Here is a 17,140-nt window from a genome sequence, read left to right as displayed (position 1 = left end):
TTTTCAGATAATCCCGGATTTTCTACAGTTAATTATTTATCTAATTTTGTGAGGAATATAATGAATTATCTCAAATATGCATTAAGCTGAGAAAATCCCGGTTTATCTTAAAATTCTGAGATAAACCGGGATTATCTGAAAAAAAAAATCGAGGTAATCTCGGTTTATCTGAGCTTAATGTAAAATAGTGATATAATCCTAGTTTATCTGAGATAATCCTAGTTTATCTGAGATAATCTAGGATTATCTATAAAAGTGGTTCAGGCGTGGCATACAAATGCTACCAAGATTACCAAGATTACAAAGATGACATTTTCTATCATTTTTATCAACATTATTCCACCTCTTTGTTTCTATTGGGAGTCTGTGGTTTGTGGTTCTATCATATTAACATTATTCTACTTTCGTGCAGATCCAAAATATTTTTCAAAATTTAATTCTAACTTAAAAATTCTGTAATTAACTGCTTTTGTGGACTCTTGTAATTGTGTATTCCAGTACTGTTTGAATTGGTCTTGTAATAGACAGAATATGAAAATAAAAAAATGTAGGAATAGCCAGAAGACACCCTTTACACAATATGTTTATAGGTTTTATCAAATCTATTTTCAAATGAATTTATATTGAAGGAAAAAGTTTGCACACTACGTGAATACATAGAATAATACACCACTTTCTAAATAGAACAAGAACTACACGCGCCTAAAGTTTTAGGTACGAAATTAAACAAAAATATCACAAAAAGCGTAAGTACATAAGAACTGAAAATTATTCGCCAAAGAACTTTAAAAATGACAACACAAACGGCATTAATTGTTATCAATGAAATAATATACAAAGCCCTTAAAATTATCTATTTTCAAAAATGATATTTACATTAAAACAATATAGCCATATAGATGTTGATATCTTTTGGGGAATCATTATTCTTTCGTGTCAAGTTTGAACAAGCAATCAAAAATTAGATGTGGCATGTGTATTTGAATAGAATTAATACAGCTTTATTATGTATATCCGACCTGTTTAAAACATTTTTAGAAAATAAATGTCCTGTGAAAAATTCCAAAACTGAGGTATTGGAAATGTATTGGGCTTCGACCGCACTATGTTTTCATGGATTGTGTTAAATTTTTGATAAAAATTATAGTTAAAGCCAATGAATATGATGTCAATAGAACAAAAAGCTTCACTGAATCGTTTCGAAATTAACGAAGGACCATAAATTTGCAACGAACTAATCACCTGAACCAAACTAAATTTGAACTTGATCTGTAAATTGTCATAGTAAAACTATATAACAAATAGCAAATTAATATCTTCAAGTATAACAAAAAAAAAGTGCGGAAAACTGATTATTTGATGATTTTTTAAGCCCAAGGACCATAACTCTGCAGGAAATCATCAGACCGGAACAAAATTCAAATTTGATCTGTAACTTGTCATGGTAAAACTATATACCAAATAGCAAATCAATATCCTCAAGCACGAAGAAAAAAGTATGGAAAACTGATTTGTCGGACTGACGGATGGACAGACAGACAGACAGACTGACAAACAGACAGACGGAGTGGAAACCTATAGTCCCCTTCGATTTTGTCGGTAGGGGACTAATAAAGATTACACTGACGTGGCATACAGGTATATTTGAAATCTTGTGCCTCAATAGCTCGAGATGTAAATAGTCGAAATCAATGGGTCCATGTACCTTGGACAGATAAAATATGTGCAACGCGGGGACATTGGAACTCTGTTCTTTTATTATTTTGTTAACTTGTGTTGCCTATAACTTGTCTCGTTCCTGCATTGTTGCCAAAGGTTTAATTTTAAGTGTCCGTTGTTTGTATTTTGTTTACTTGTGATCCCTACGATTTGTCTCGTTCTTGCATTGTCTTCAAAGCTTTAGTTTTGAGTGTTCATTGTTTGTATTTTGTTAAATTGTGTTGTCTATGACTTATCTCGTTTCTGCAGAGTCCCAAAGCTTTAATCTAAAGTGTTCATTGTTTGTAGTTTGTTAAAATGTCTTGCCTATGACTTGTCTCGTTCTTGCATGAATCCTTAAACTTTATTTTTAAGTGTTCATTGTTTTTATTTTGTTTACTTATGTTGCCTATGGCATGCCGCGTTCCTGCATTGTCCCCAAATCGTTCATAGTTTGTATTTTGTTTACTTATGTTGCCTATAACTTGTCTCTTTCGTACACTGTCCCAAAAGTTTTAGTTTTAAGTGTTCACTATTTGTATTTTGTTTATTTGTGTTGTCAGTTGCTTGCCTCGTTCATGCTAGTTGTTAATTTCTATGTCATTTGGTCTCTTGTGGAGAGTTGTCTCATTTGCAATCTAACATCTTCTTATTTTTATATTGTCCCAAAAGTTAGTTTTTAGTGTTCATAGTTTGTATTTTGTATACTTGTGTTGCGTATTACTTGTCTCGTTCCTGTATTGTCCCCAACGCTTTTTCAGTGTTCATTGTTTGTAGTTTGTTTATTTGTGTTGCCTATGTCTTGTCTCGTTCCTTCACTGTCCTTGAAGTTTTAGTTTAAGTAGTCATTGTTTGATTCTGTCTATTTGTGTTGCCTATAACTTGTCTCGTTCCTACAGTGTCTTCAAAGTGTGGGCTTGAATCCCAATTTTTATATTTATTCCACATTTTAGGTGAAATGAAAGGACCTTTATGTTTTAACTTATTTGTTTATTGTTCTTTGATTTGTATTTTTGTTAACAAGATCATTTACCAAGAATTGATATGCAATTTGTACGATTTCATTTTCATTGATGATGACTAAATATCTACCGTAAGAAATTATGTAAAGAAAAAATAATTTGTTATTAAGGGAGTATGTCTAATTTATCGGCTGGATCGGAACCAATGAAAATTACTTGTACCACTCTAACGACATTCTCATTCACCTGCAGATTGTAACGAAACGTGAAAGTAATTGCGAATGTATAGAGTACTTGCATTGCTGTTCTCGTCGAATCTCAATGACCCCAAAATACAGCTGATATTCTTCTTACGGACGATATATCCTATTTGAATGCTTTTTTCAAAAGCTTAACAATGACCTCTTGACTGAGTACATACTTGTGATTTAAATGTAACGAGATATAAAGTTGTGCCATGACTTTAGTGAAACCATTTACGCCGGTGTATTGATATCATAACAAAACATTTGATAGAACCATAGATAGAATTGCGATTATATATATGATAGAACAAAAAAATATATATTTCCTCTGGGGAATAGGCTAGAATTCAACAGACTTTAGACCCGACAATAAGTTTGCAATGTTCCAATCCTTTAGGTTTTTTTCTTAAGGTCGAAATTCCCCAATACCTGGTGTCACTGAAACCGGAGACTAATACTCATCTATTTGTCAAAGCCTAACCCATATTTAATCAGTCTTATAAAAAGTCCGATGAATTCTGGTCTTATGAAGTACACAGGTGAATATCCCGACAAGATTCCAACATGCTTCAACATCAATGAAAAAAATATATATAAAAAATAAAGAGAAATATTTCATTTAACTATTTTAAACTGACACGTGCTTTTCTAATCAGTTATCGCAAAAATCTTACCTTCGTACTGAAATACTCCAACTGTACTTGTAATCAATCTGGAGAAATGTAAACAATGTTATCGTCTTAACCGTTATGTAATCTGTATTTTGGTTGGATCACTTAAATCTTTTGAATTTATACACAGACAGCGAATAGAAGATCAATACACAAAGACACCGGTTTTACCAAAAAAAAAAACACGTATCTAATAATCGATGTGTCAACCATTTCGTATTTCGTAAGTTATGTACGATGCTAGTAATTACTATAATCACAGATTTAATCTATAGATTTGTATATATAAACAAAGATGCATAACATGTACTTACTTCTATTTTGGTAATGTTACACTATATCACAACCATTATTATCTTTGTAAAACTGTGGTGAATATATGTAGATAAAATCAATGTTTCTTTTAAGTCTCACCCTTTTCTTTCGCAAATTATGGAATATCCCATCCCGCTTTTTTTTAGATAATATACGAGATACAATTGTTAATAACTATCATAGATAATATTATACGAGATACGTTTGTTAATTCATAAGACAGTACATACATTTCTCACTGATTAGAAATGTTGCAAATAGAACGGAGGCATTGAAAATAATAGATTTAAATTGTGTATAGGTCTCTCATCATTCAAAAGCATTAAGGGCTATCGGCTTGATTTATTAGCTGATTTCAAAATGTCGATTTTAAATACTAACTGGCCTCTCACACATACTGCCGATTTCAAAAATACTTATGAGACTTTATGACACGTGTTAGGAGTGTTGTTTCTGATTCGTTTGATTTTTTTGTACGGCAGTTTTCAAACGACTGCTGTGATTACCTATGCTAGCTCCCTGTAGTATCGAGCCCATTTTAAAACTTCATTCCTATAGTATCTATGTTCCATCAGTTATTTATTTGTATAAGTAAGTGGTTTTCCTGTGAGAGCTTGACTTTGGAGATTTGTTATTGCATGCTCTATTTTACAAGATATGGTCAATATCGGATATGAAGTGAACGTACAACTGTTAAACACACAAAGTTTTATGCCTACAACAAGTCTGAATAACTTGGCCATGTGTTTCTTCGATGATTTTTGTATGTCTATTTGTTAAAGGATTCGGTTGATGGTGATTTGTATGCTGTGTTGTGTTGTGTTGTTTTTTTGATAATTCCTGTGATCTTGTGATTTTTTTTATTATGTATTATTGCAGCATTCTTATTTCTTGTGTTGCCTCTTTAAACAATCATTCTCATTCTAGACTAGACTATAGTACCAAATCACAGAACTGTTTTTACACTAGCAAGTACGAGAAGTCTTCATTCTCATTCTAGACTAGACTATAGTACCAAATCACAGAACTGTTTTTACACTAGCAAATACGAGAAGTCTTCATTCTCATTCTAGACTAGACTATAGTACCAAATCACAGAACTGTTTTTACACTAGCAAATACGAGAAGTCTTCATTCTCATTCTAGACTAGACTATAGTACCAAATCACAGAACTGTTTTTACACATAGCTAATACGAGAAGTCTTCATTCTCATTCTAGACTAGACTATAGTACCAAATCACAGAACTGTTTTTACACTAGCTAATACGAGAAGTCTTCATTCTCATTCTAGACTAGACTATAGTACCAAATCACAGATGCAAAACCTATAGAACTGTTATGCGTGTTCCAAGCTATATATAACGTACTATATATGATGTTTACCTATTATGAGCTACATGACGGGTGTCGCAAGTAGAGCAGGAACTGTGTAACTAACCTTTTCAGTAGGACATGAGTTTTTATTCGGGTTAATGTTTCAATCGCATTTTGTCACCATACATATAGTTTTACAAATTAATTCGTTGGAATTTTGAAGTTTTTACTGTATATTTATAGCACTTTAATTTTCATTAGGCACTTCCTTAGGAAATATGAAAGAAAACAAGTAAAAACAACAGCGTACAGACTACGTGCAAATATAATATACTTGAAAAATAAAACAGTTGTGACATATCTACAATTACTTCTTTATTGTTTTTGAAAAAGGATATTCTGATAGAATATAATAATTGAAAAAAAAAATATTTCGCTTATCTCCTTCAAAATGGTGACTCATTTAAATGTGATAGAGTATCATTTTTCAAAATACTCCAAGTTAGGAAAAGTAATGCACTGAAATAACGCGTGACTAAATTGTGCATCAGTTGATGTCTGTTTATTCCACGATAAGCAGTACAGTGCATGTATATTACACAAATAGCCGTACAGTGCAATTTCCGTGAAATCAACGTCTAAGCTCTAGGATAAACGCACGTATGCCAGTCAAAAAGAATAATTTTGCAATCATTGCATGATAAAGTGGTAAAGAATCATGTTAACCTTATAAAACAGGATGCAGTAATCTCACCTTCAAACATTGATCAAGAAGTCGATGACATATGTGTTCGAGCGCATGCTGATTTTGTATTTATATGAAAAGAACCTTATATGACTAACATTTTGTGTACGTGTATGCAAGAACTTAACTGAACTTTAATTTATCAGTGCTACGAACTAGATTAAACCCCATATTGATGTTTCTGTGTGTTTGTTTAGTTTCACACATCTTTCTGTTTTCCAGGATACAATTTACATACGCTCGTTAATCACAACACATATCCTGGTATACAAATTTTCGAAACTGAAGAATATATTAAATCAGGGAGTGGATTGAGAACTTAAAAAAAAGAAATCTTTAAAACTCAGAGTTTTGATTGGATTTATAACAAAACTCGGATGCAAGCTGTATATTATTTTTTCTACGGCATGTTACTGCATTTACGTTAAATATATTGTAGAAAGTCAAAGTTTGCTATATAAATCAAGCTCTCGTTTTGTTGTTTTGTCTTTCCATTTGTCTCCATGTCTTTCCGTCGATCTGTTTATAATAGCACCTTCTAAATCGCTTGATAAATTTGAAAGAAAAATCGGTCTTATATAGCGCACCACATAATGATGTTCACGAAGACATAGTACGAAGGGATTAAGAAGAGTTGGCTTTAGATATTTTTTTATTAATATATCATTTGAAGATGTACGCAAAAGAATGTTAGTCTAACAAGTTAATTAAATATGCATTCCTGATCTCTGCAATAAGTTACTGTAGTATAATTCTAAACATATAGACGTTGAATAATTGAATAATAGTTAAAAAAAAAAAAGGCAAGAAACAACTTCTTGTGGAAAGAAGTGTAAAGCACTTGTTCAAAAGACATCTCGTTTTTTTAATATCAAGAAAAAAAAGAGATGTATGATCATCGTTAAAAATGCAAACATTTTATTATGCATGTCAAGGAAAATAAAATGAAAGCAATCGCCTGAAGTTTAATTTATTTTTGAATTATGCAAATAGTTTGTAGTGTTCATATTTATACATGAACTAATTACTAATTTGGAAATTTTCAGTAAATGTAGCTGACACAATTGAAAAATAAAGAGCCAGAAAGGCCATAACACTCTCCAACATATCTTGAAACGAATGGATCAAAAACTTGGAAATTAGAATCAATGCAAAAATTCTATATCATGACAATGAACAAGAAATCCAACCAATTCTAACAACTCAGCGGACACTTCCGAGAGGAGATAACACCAATACATACCCCGGACTTCAAACTTTTGACGACTAAGAGTAAACATGTGCTGAAGAATCAGACCCCGACCACATAATACTAAAGCAAGGAAGACGCCAAGTCAGACCCAAACAAATTTATTACTTTATATCAATGAACATTGTTGAAAGACAATCCCTGTATAACAATTAACAGTAAAAAAAACCAACAATCATCCACCAAATATTAGAATGCATCAGAACAGCTACTCACTGAAACAATTAAGAAGACAACATAATTTATTCATGACAAAACATCAGAAGGATTCAAAGCGGCACTTGTGTAATGACCATTACTTATTGCGCTCTACAACTAGGTTCAATATAACCCTAGATATTCTGCAACGTACCTCTACAGATATAGATACAGAATTGCATTATATAAACATTATGCATAAGGACATGTCTGCGGGGACACCACCGTATTTGTAATGGAGGTAAATAGCAACATCGGGGCCACTGAAAATAGAGGTAGCATGAGTGTTCATAGATCCATTAAAAATATGTATCAGAAGGAAGACGTAGATACTTTTCCCGACTGAATTAAGGCAGTTAGTTCAAGAATATGGATTTGGACTCGCGCTATTTCGGCTCTATAATGAACACTTTTCGTAGTCAAGTGTTGTTGACAATATTAAGATCAACAGTTATAACGTGGTCAGTAAGATTGAATATGAATACGGGATTTGCACAGGTGCAATCAGAAGGTTAAGAATGCTCTCATCAATATTGGGATCCTGCAACACATGTTTGTAGTTTTTATTAGTAATTTTAGTCGCAACATGTGAGGTATAGGTATAAGAGATGATTTTAACTGACCGATCTTTAGAGTTGTGATGAAGGATATTGCCTAAATTGGTGGCAAAAAACCTTTGTTGGCAAATGCGAGTTTGAGAAAGGGTTGTTTTGTTGTTTCATCTTTATCAGTGTCAATCGGTTTGAACGATTTGTGATGGGAAATAAACGAAATGATGGCTGTATTTTGTTCTAGTTCTAGTTAGAATGAGTGTTTCCAAACATAATTTGTACAAAGAAATATCTTTTGAAAATATGAAAATAGCTTCAGGTGGATGTGACCTTACGTACAAATGATAAATGGTCAATTATACAGACATCATGAAGAATGTGTGATGTATAATGAGATGACAAATGCGTGTTGAAATATTACAGAGGTACCAGAAGGGTTAGGAACTCATGCATACAGAGTGCATTTTTCATGACATGATTTATTTAAAAGCCAATTGCGTGCATACACTATTAATTGTTGGATTTTTATCATATGTTTGGCATTGTGTTGAATTAGTAAATATTGTTTCAGTACACTTTATTTCTGTACACCAAACAGTAACATTTTCTTCTTTTATTGATAAGAGGAAAATTTCGAAAACTAGATATTTCTAATCGATTACATAACCTGCATTTGTACATGTGAGATAATTTGACTTTAATGCTGTTTAAAGAAACTACATATCATTCAAGAAAATCGTCAATGAATAATAAGTGGTAATGTACATGTCTTTTCTCCGTTTTTGGTTTTTTTTTGCCATGTGTTGTCGGTTTATCTTCATCTTATTAGTTTTAAATGTTCCTTTGGTATCATCCGCCTTTTACATAGATGTGTTCACTCTGCAAGGAGAGATTTCACTGGTTTATCGTTGAACACCTTGTAGAAAAGCGCAAGACAAAGAACACCAATAAAAAAGAATAATATTTACTATAACGCGTGTAACAATTTAGCATACGATACTTGAAATTTTATAAAAATATTTCTTGCAGAAATGTAAGAACAAGTAAGCTGTACCAATGAACTCATCATATATACCAGGCTTATTATTTGGTACGCCAGACGCTCGTGTCGTCTACAAAAGACTCATCAGTTACGCGCGAATAAGAATAAATATATCAAAAGGCCAAATAAAGTACGAAGTTGAAATCATTGAGGACCAGTAATTCCGAAAGGTTTTTCTAAATACAGCTTAGAAAGTTGGCGCCTATTAAAACGTTTAAACCCGCTGCATTTGTTTGCACCTGTCCTAAGTCAGGAACCTGATGTTCAGTGGTTGTCTTTGTTGATGTGGTTCATAAGTGTTTCTCGTTTTTTATATAGATTAGACCGTTGGTTTTCCTGTTTGAATGGTTTTACACTAGTCATTTTTTGGGGCCCTTTATAGCTTGCTGTTCGGTGTGAGCCAAGGCTCCGTGTTGAAGGCCGTACTTTGACCTATAATGGTTTACTTTTACAAATTGTGACTTGGATGGAGAGTTGTCTCATTGGCACTCATACCACATCTTCTTATATCTAGGTAATTATTCCTTGGGTACAAAATCCCTAGAACAATTCAGTTTTGTAAACAGTTAATTTATGAATATGATCATACCAATGTTATTCAACTGAACAGAATTTTATGACTTTATTAGGGAACATTTTGATTATTTATTGGTTCTAGACCAGAATAAAACCAATTATGTGGCTTTGAGCCTCTTGATGGAGGTAATCCAGAAAAGCAATTCCAACGCATAAAATGTATAAAGTGTTATTAACAATTTCACCCTGCCACGTCTGGTCTGTGTTTTTGTTACTTGATTTTCTGCTTTGTATCGGTGTGATGAGTTAAGCCTTTTCATCTAATTTTTATAGTTTGTTCATATGTTGTATTGTTACACCCCTGTCCTAGGTTAAAAAAGGGGGGGTGCGCCCGCCAACATGTTTAACCCCGCCACATTCTGTATGTGCCTGTCCCAAGTCAGGAGCCTATAATTCAGTGGTTGGCGTTTGTTGCTGTATATCATATTTGTATTTCGTTCATTGTTTTTTTTTACATAAGTCAGGCCGTTAGTTTTCTCGTTTGAATTGTTTTACATTGTCATTTCGGGGCCTTTTATAGCTTACTTTGCAATATGGGTTTTGCTCATTGTTGAAGGCCGTACGGTATATCATTTGGTCTGTGGTGGAGAGTTGTCTCATTGGCAATTATACAAATAATGGCAACAGTAGTATACCGCTATTCGAAATTCATAAATCGATTGAGAAAAAAACAAATCCGGGTTACAAACTAAAACTGAGGGAAACACATCAAATATAAGAGGAAAACAAACCCACAACAGAAACTCAACACTAAAATGCAACAGACACAGAAACGAACTATAATATAACAATGGCCATTTTCCTGACTTTGTACAGGACATTTTAAGAAAAAAATGGTGGGTTGAACCTGGTTTTGTGGCTAGCCAATCCTCCCGCTTTTATGGCTATGTTAAACATAACATTAAAATGACAAGATTACATGACAGGACTACAATACAAATAAATGGGAGAACATACAGGACAGAGACACACACAAATAATAGCTATCAAAAGGTACCAGGCTTATAATTTAAGAAGCTAGACGCGCGTTTCGTCTACATAAGACCCATCAGTGACGCTCAGATCAAAAAAGCCCGAAAGCCAAAACAAGTACAAAGTTGAAGAGCATTGAGGACCAAAAGTTCCGAAAAGTTGTGCCAAATACGGCTAAGGTACAACATCTTCTTATTTTCATAAGCAAGGTTTTCCATACATCTTGCAACGTATAAACCAGCTTTATAAGAGATTTGCTGCACTAACAAATTATCCAGACTACAGAATTCGTCTGTGTGTTTTATTAGCAATAAAATTAGAGAAAAATGAGCAATCATTCTATTATTGTATATCGATTATTATCTTTATAAAGTTATAACTTTACGAGAATATTATTCTTCCTATGGAAAAAAACCTATTAAACAGCTTTAATTTTTCTTATTTTAACGCCGAAATGCCGTTAATTTCGACATGAGTTTGAATGTCCCTCTGGAATCTTTCGCCCCTCTTTTAATTGCATTGATGTTTACAAATAGATAGAAATGCATGATGCAAACCTAAATATCCTTTTACGTTCAATATACAGAATGTTGAGAGAGAGAGAGAAATGGGACAATAACAAAGTGATTATAGATTGTAGCTAAACAATTGAGTAATTATTCTATTATTATATATGGAATATTATCTTTATAAAGTTATAACTTTTCGAAAATATGTAAATGCGATAAACGTACGGTTTGCATCGCATTTGTACTTTGATGATATGTTTTATTGATGAAATCGATATTTGACATCACGTTTATCCTAGAAAAATCTGTACTTACTAAGTATATTTCTACATTATATTGTCACTACAGATATCCCTCATGAGTGTGTTAATGTGATAAAAGAACCGAATGCAGTGAAATGATGATTGCTGGTGTTTGATAAGTCCGAACTCACTATCGATCATACTAATATAATACACCAGTCAATACTAATGGGAAATTTGTCTGCATTTAACTTGTGTTTGGAAGTGTATATGAGCTAAAAATTATGATCACATTAAACATCGACCAGCAATAATTCTGATAGAAATGATTTAGCTCTATCATAATGCTTGGTTTTTATGTGCATTTGGTATATAATATACAGGTCTTTGTCATCATGTACTTTCCCGTCAAGAGTTAATAGAAACCCCTGTTGCAAAGTGAACTTCGTTTGAGTCCAATATAAGGAAAATTAAAATGGTATTGTTGTATACCGGTAGTAAATTATGTATTGTAGGGAAGGTCTTTTCTCAATAAAGAGTACAAACCTAACGGAAATGTACTCCGATTGTCTTTGGTGTGTAGTTATCAGGAGTTACACCCCAGTTCTATTGTTATACTTCATAGTTTCTATTTCTGAAACAAGTGTAAATTGAATAGATCTATTGTTACGAATAACAATGGATTTTGACTACAGGGTGTGACGAGCGGGGTTTCTGGAAACCCCTGCTTCTACATCCCACAAACAAAGTCCATTGTTATTCGTAACAATAGAAATTGATTATTTTTTTAAATAGCATAAATATAAGAAATTACTAATAGTGTGCACAACAAATTGTTTCAAGATATTAAAAAAAAAACACATTTTAGGAAATTCCAATAGCGAAAAAAAAATTAAGCTTCTATTTTGAATACAAAATTATCCTTTAAATACTCCTTTGCTTGAAGGTATATTTTTTTTATCCCAGTCATATGTCTCTATTCTAATTTCTAAAGCATTGAAAAACGGGGATTCTAACTCCCGGACCCCCTCCCCCTCAGTTACCCAGTGGCCGATCAGGGGGTGGAGGTTCCGCGGGTTGGACCCGACTTTTATTTAAATGATCAATGCAATTTGAATGGTTGGACCCCCCCCCCCTTTTTTCTCTTGAGTTGGGAACCCCTGGCTGGATCAGCCCTTGATTGCCCCCAAAAAGGGAGTTCCTAAATATTAAATCTGTATCTTTGTGTGTTGAGCGTGTCTGGTAGTCGGGTTTCTAATGCAGACACACCTATCCCTTAGTATGTCCGAATATGATTGGGGTTTTTTTCCCCGAGAAGAGGGGGAGGAGCTTTTGTTCTATAAAACCGTATTAAAGATATAAAATAAAGTTATGATTACCTTTATTAAACTGATACAGGTAAGTACTTTGGGTTATAATATTGTCTTCATCTTTAGTCTCTTCTACCAAATTCAACGCTTGCCACAAAATGTCGTCTGTCTTATACCCGTCCATCTTGACAACTGAATACAAGGAGCATGATGTATTTTTTGTTAGTAAGAAGAATACACGAAACAGTCAACCTTGACCTGCTGATCCATATTAGCACATGGATTTAACGGGAATATGTAAAACAACTTTGACATTTGTAAAATATACTCACTTGTCAAAGTTTGAACGAAGATAATCAAAGAAAGGTTACTAGTGGGGTTTCATGTAATAAAAAAAATTCTTATAAATCATGGTTTGATATTATCAATAAATATGCTATCGTTTATTTCATTTTTTTTCATTTAATAATCAATGTTAACAAATATAGGGTTTAGAATGGGGTGTAAGTTAGTTATACACCTCGGGATACGGCGTGTCTTGATAAGAAACCCCTCCGGCCTCCGGCCGACGGGGTTTCTTATCCAGACACACCTATCCCTCGGTGTATAACTATTACAGAGTTATTATTACTGGTATGTTTATCAAATGTGTAACTGTTCTTATATTCTTTTGTGACGTTTTTTCTCTCTCGTTTTAATGAAATTCGTTTGATCAGGCTTTTATGTGTTTTTTTTTGTTCATAACTGCCATGGCAGATTTAATTTTTTTTTTTCGATCAAGAAAGACGTTTTTAATTTTGTAATTTTGGACGCATAAGAAAATCAATTTTATTTGAAAAATTCTGCTATTTGTGATTATTCACGAATAAAGAGAAGAAGATAAAAACCAAGGAGTCAATAATAATAGTTGTATTGATAATAAATAAAAGAAGTGAAAAATAAAAAAAAACATTACACAGAAAAATTTAGATTGACAAACCACATGTTGGTTGTGTCCTAATATAAAAAAAATTACAGTCAAAAACAAAAAAATAGAAAAAAAAACCCAACATCATGGGAAAAAAAAAATCACAAAAAGACGACAAAACACAAGTTCATTAGAACCGGCTTTGTAGATAAAAGTATCGCTTCTGATAAGCGAGGGATAATAAGATAACAAGTAAATGTACTGTTGCATTATTCTAATTCTCTTTGAATGAATTATTGAACTTTTTCATCGAGAAATAATTTTTATAAATGCGTTCTTAATGAACGGTTTATATACCAATTTGTGGCATTTTTTGTCCTGTTGAATTGGTAACGTTTTCTGATGAAGAGAATTAACTTGAAAATTGTCATAAGAAGTAAAACATGAAAGTTATCTTGTTTACGTTCATAATACATAGGTGCATTGTATTCTTACGGCGAGTAACCTAAACTTTTGGGAGCACTTATATCGTGTCTATCAAAATACTGTTTGAATTAACAATACGGCAGGTACAAAGTGCTTATTATTACAAGGAAAAAAATCCGTCTGTGGTTTACGCGTTTCCTCTTTAGAGTACACACTCACTGTAGCATATACTTGGTACAACGACTTTTAAAACGAGGGTAAACTTTTACAATTGAGAAATAATTACTTAAAAATCTGTTCAAAATATGCTTTATTCACGAGGTAGCATAATTTTCAGGCCATCTTTGTTGTACTTTCAAAGGACATTTGTTCGTCATAGATAACAAAGTCTTACAAATAGTTATAAGAATATTCTCTTTATCGATTATTAGACTTGACTTGGATGAAACTGCAGGACAGTAGGAGGTATTCAATGATCATCTATGTGACAGTTTCCGTTTTGGAGTCGAAACGGTTCCTGAAATGCCTTTTCTTCTTAAATCGACTTCATTAAAAAAAAGAACAATGTATTAAGAATTGTCATCGGTCAAAGGTCTTTAATGTCTTTCATATGAAAAATTCAGAGGTAAAACCTTGATGTTACTTCGAAAGTAAGACAACTTAAAAGACATATTAAAGAAATGCAAAATTTACAAACATAGAGATGTATTTGAAAGAAACGCTTTTAACAATTGCCAAAAAGGTAGCGATAATTTAGTTCAAAATTGAATTCAAATAAAGAAAATATGAATCGACGTTACAGCAAATATCCGAAGTCCAGGTTCAAAACATAAGTCAAGTGATGCTATCAAAGTTATAAGTCCAGGAGGACAAACACAATAATGACCAGAAGGGAAATAAAAGAAGAGACGTACATCAATAATCTAAAAACCTATACAGAAAACAATGATTTAGCAACCCTATTGAAATCATTTGTAAACTCAAGTGCTCAGCCGGAATAGCCATAGATTCACACTACTTGCTTCATTAGTAACACCTGTCGCGTTACAATTCTGTAAGTCATCGTCGGTGATTCATACAATAGCGGGTCGGTAAATGTCACTTATCTGACCCTGTAAGCTGCTACCAAAGTCGTAAACTATCGCAAAATATAAGTTCTCTTACCCTAGAACGTGACCAAATGTGAAAGTATAGAACTGTTTAGGACAAAATAAAGATAACATCATAGATATAGAAAAAATATAAAAAAAATAAGATAGGAAAAAGCCAAGAACAAAAGAAAAATAAAGAAAAACTACCTCAAATCTTTCTCAAAAACTGTTGGTAAAATTCAGGTATTCAGGAAGTACCCATTTAATTAGTTACCCCCGATATGTTCTGATGGCAGGTAATTGGTGTTAAGTCGCATTCGGTAATACGTCATAAAAGATGAAAGGATGACTGGATTGTGCTTATGACAAATGGAACAGATGCTTAGTTATTCGAGACACAGATTTTCAAATAAAACAAATATAGGACTTAACACAGTTCCAATATCATAAACTACAAGAGGTAAGCGTTTGGCAAGTTCATAAATGTTGTAATCCCAGCTTCCTTAAACTTGCACTCCCTAAGATTATGTCAGGCATACGTTATTGTAATTGGTTAAGAGTAAATGATCGTAAAATGATAAAAGCTAGACAATGAGATCGTGGAAGAACTAAAACGACAGAACAAAAGCAAAGAGAACCAAAGAGAAAAAGAAAAAAAACTTGAGCATTGTTAATAAGATTTTAATCTATTTGATGAATCTCTTGAGGACAAAGAGAACTCTAGTCATTTTCAATTGATACATAAGAAGACAAATGTCATCGATATTGACTGAGGCTTTGTTAAAAGAGTGACCAAATAATTTTCGCATTTTCACTTGTGTTATTATAATGATGTCGATGCTGTTAATGAATATAACAGTTATGAATAAGATGTCGTTTTGGTGTGATTTAGGTTATTTTATATAACACACTTACCTTTTTGGTATGATTTGCTTTCAGAAATATCCATTTCTTGTTCAAAATAAATTTTCGAAACAATGATTTTTCCATAAAAATTGTAGAATTCTATTATTAACATAAGAACATTCGTCTGATCTAAAAATCACATGGGGATCATTGTCATTGAGCGATCAGATATAATACAATCGATTAGGATGTGGATTATTTATTGATGTTATTGTTTATATTAAGTAAAAATTGTTTTTTCTAAGATTTTTTTTCATTGTTATATTTGGTAGGCAAGTTTACATGATTTGTAATATTTTTTTTACCAACAATAAAGATAATATAATGAAATTTCAGGACCTTCTGGTAATATTTAAAACAGTAGAAGAATTGTATAAGTAATCTAACCTTAAGTTTACATCATGGAACATTGGTTTTAACTTTGAATTTTTGATAAACGATTAAAGTCGATTTTAACCATTTGAATGAACACTAAAGTCATATTATATGTTTATTTATTTTATGTTTGTGGTTTATTGAACACATTATAAACTATTTATTTGAAAGGTTATTACAAAATTGTTAGTTAATTCGTTTTTAAATAATGTATAGGCTGAATCAGAATATTTTAAGAGGTTTTAATATGTATACGCCTACAAAATGTACAAAACAACACCATTATGAAATAAGGAAACAGTCAATACAATTATCCTTAAATATTTCGGATAACAGATATCTTTCATCAGTTTGATGTTAGATGAACCCAATCTATTATGATTTTACTAAAACAATCTTGAACATAATACAAGTTCAAAGCACGCTTGTATAATTCTAAAATTTCAAAGTCTAGAGTCTGCGTAGATATGTTTAAAAAATTAATAGCAATGTGCTATTTGAACTTCTTTAATTCTACAATTCCAAAGTTGACGCAGGTTAAGTATTTACAACTGAGAAGTCGTAGATATGCATCCAAATAGCGCTGTGCGATTTGAACTTGTATAATTCTATTTTAAAGGTTAATTACAACAGGGACCGCGAAGATACGCATCCAAAACGAATAGCACTGTGGTCGTCATGGACAATGTGATTATATTCAGGAGGCAGCATGTCAACTTTCTAATGAACGATTTTATATCAATTAAACTCTGACCCAACTTCTAAATTCAACAAAAAAGTCAACACAGGCTTCTAACTTTGGTATTGAAATGCAATAAGTTGTTAATCTTCAAT

The 17,140-nt window shown here is 32.4% G+C and overlaps 1 protein-coding gene and 2 long non-coding RNA genes across 4 annotated transcripts in view; 2 read left to right on the top strand and 1 right to left on the bottom strand.

Annotated features, from left to right (window-relative positions):
- The window catches only part of LOC127709794 (uncharacterized), an 86,384-nt gene extending 70,354 nt beyond the window's left edge, over positions 1-16,030 (bottom strand). For both annotated transcript variants that reach the window (XM_052215438.1, XM_052215443.1), the window contains exon 1: positions 15,941-16,030. In XM_052215438.1, coding sequence (XP_052071398.1) covers positions 15,941-16,015 — 75 coding nt within the window. In that variant the 5' untranslated portion in view covers positions 16,016-16,030. The remainder of the gene's footprint in view (positions 1-15,940) is intronic.
- LOC127710157 (uncharacterized) overlaps positions 1-17,140 on the top strand; it is a 460,084-nt gene that overhangs the window by 409,148 nt on the left and 33,796 nt on the right. The window lies entirely within an intron of this gene.
- On the top strand, positions 3,708-8,523 carry LOC127710165 (uncharacterized). Its single transcript, XR_007986018.1, has 2 exons — positions 3,708-3,799; positions 6,999-8,523. It is a non-coding gene; the product is annotated as an uncharacterized LOC127710165 (long non-coding RNA).

Source organism: Mytilus californianus, unplaced genomic scaffold (genome assembly GCF_021869535.1).
Source record: "Mytilus californianus isolate M0D057914Y unplaced genomic scaffold, xbMytCali1.0.p SCAF_1, whole genome shotgun sequence".
NCBI classification, from domain to species: Eukaryota; Metazoa; Mollusca; class Bivalvia; order Mytilida; family Mytilidae; genus Mytilus; species Mytilus californianus.
This window is presented reverse-complemented; position numbering and strand designations above follow the sequence as displayed.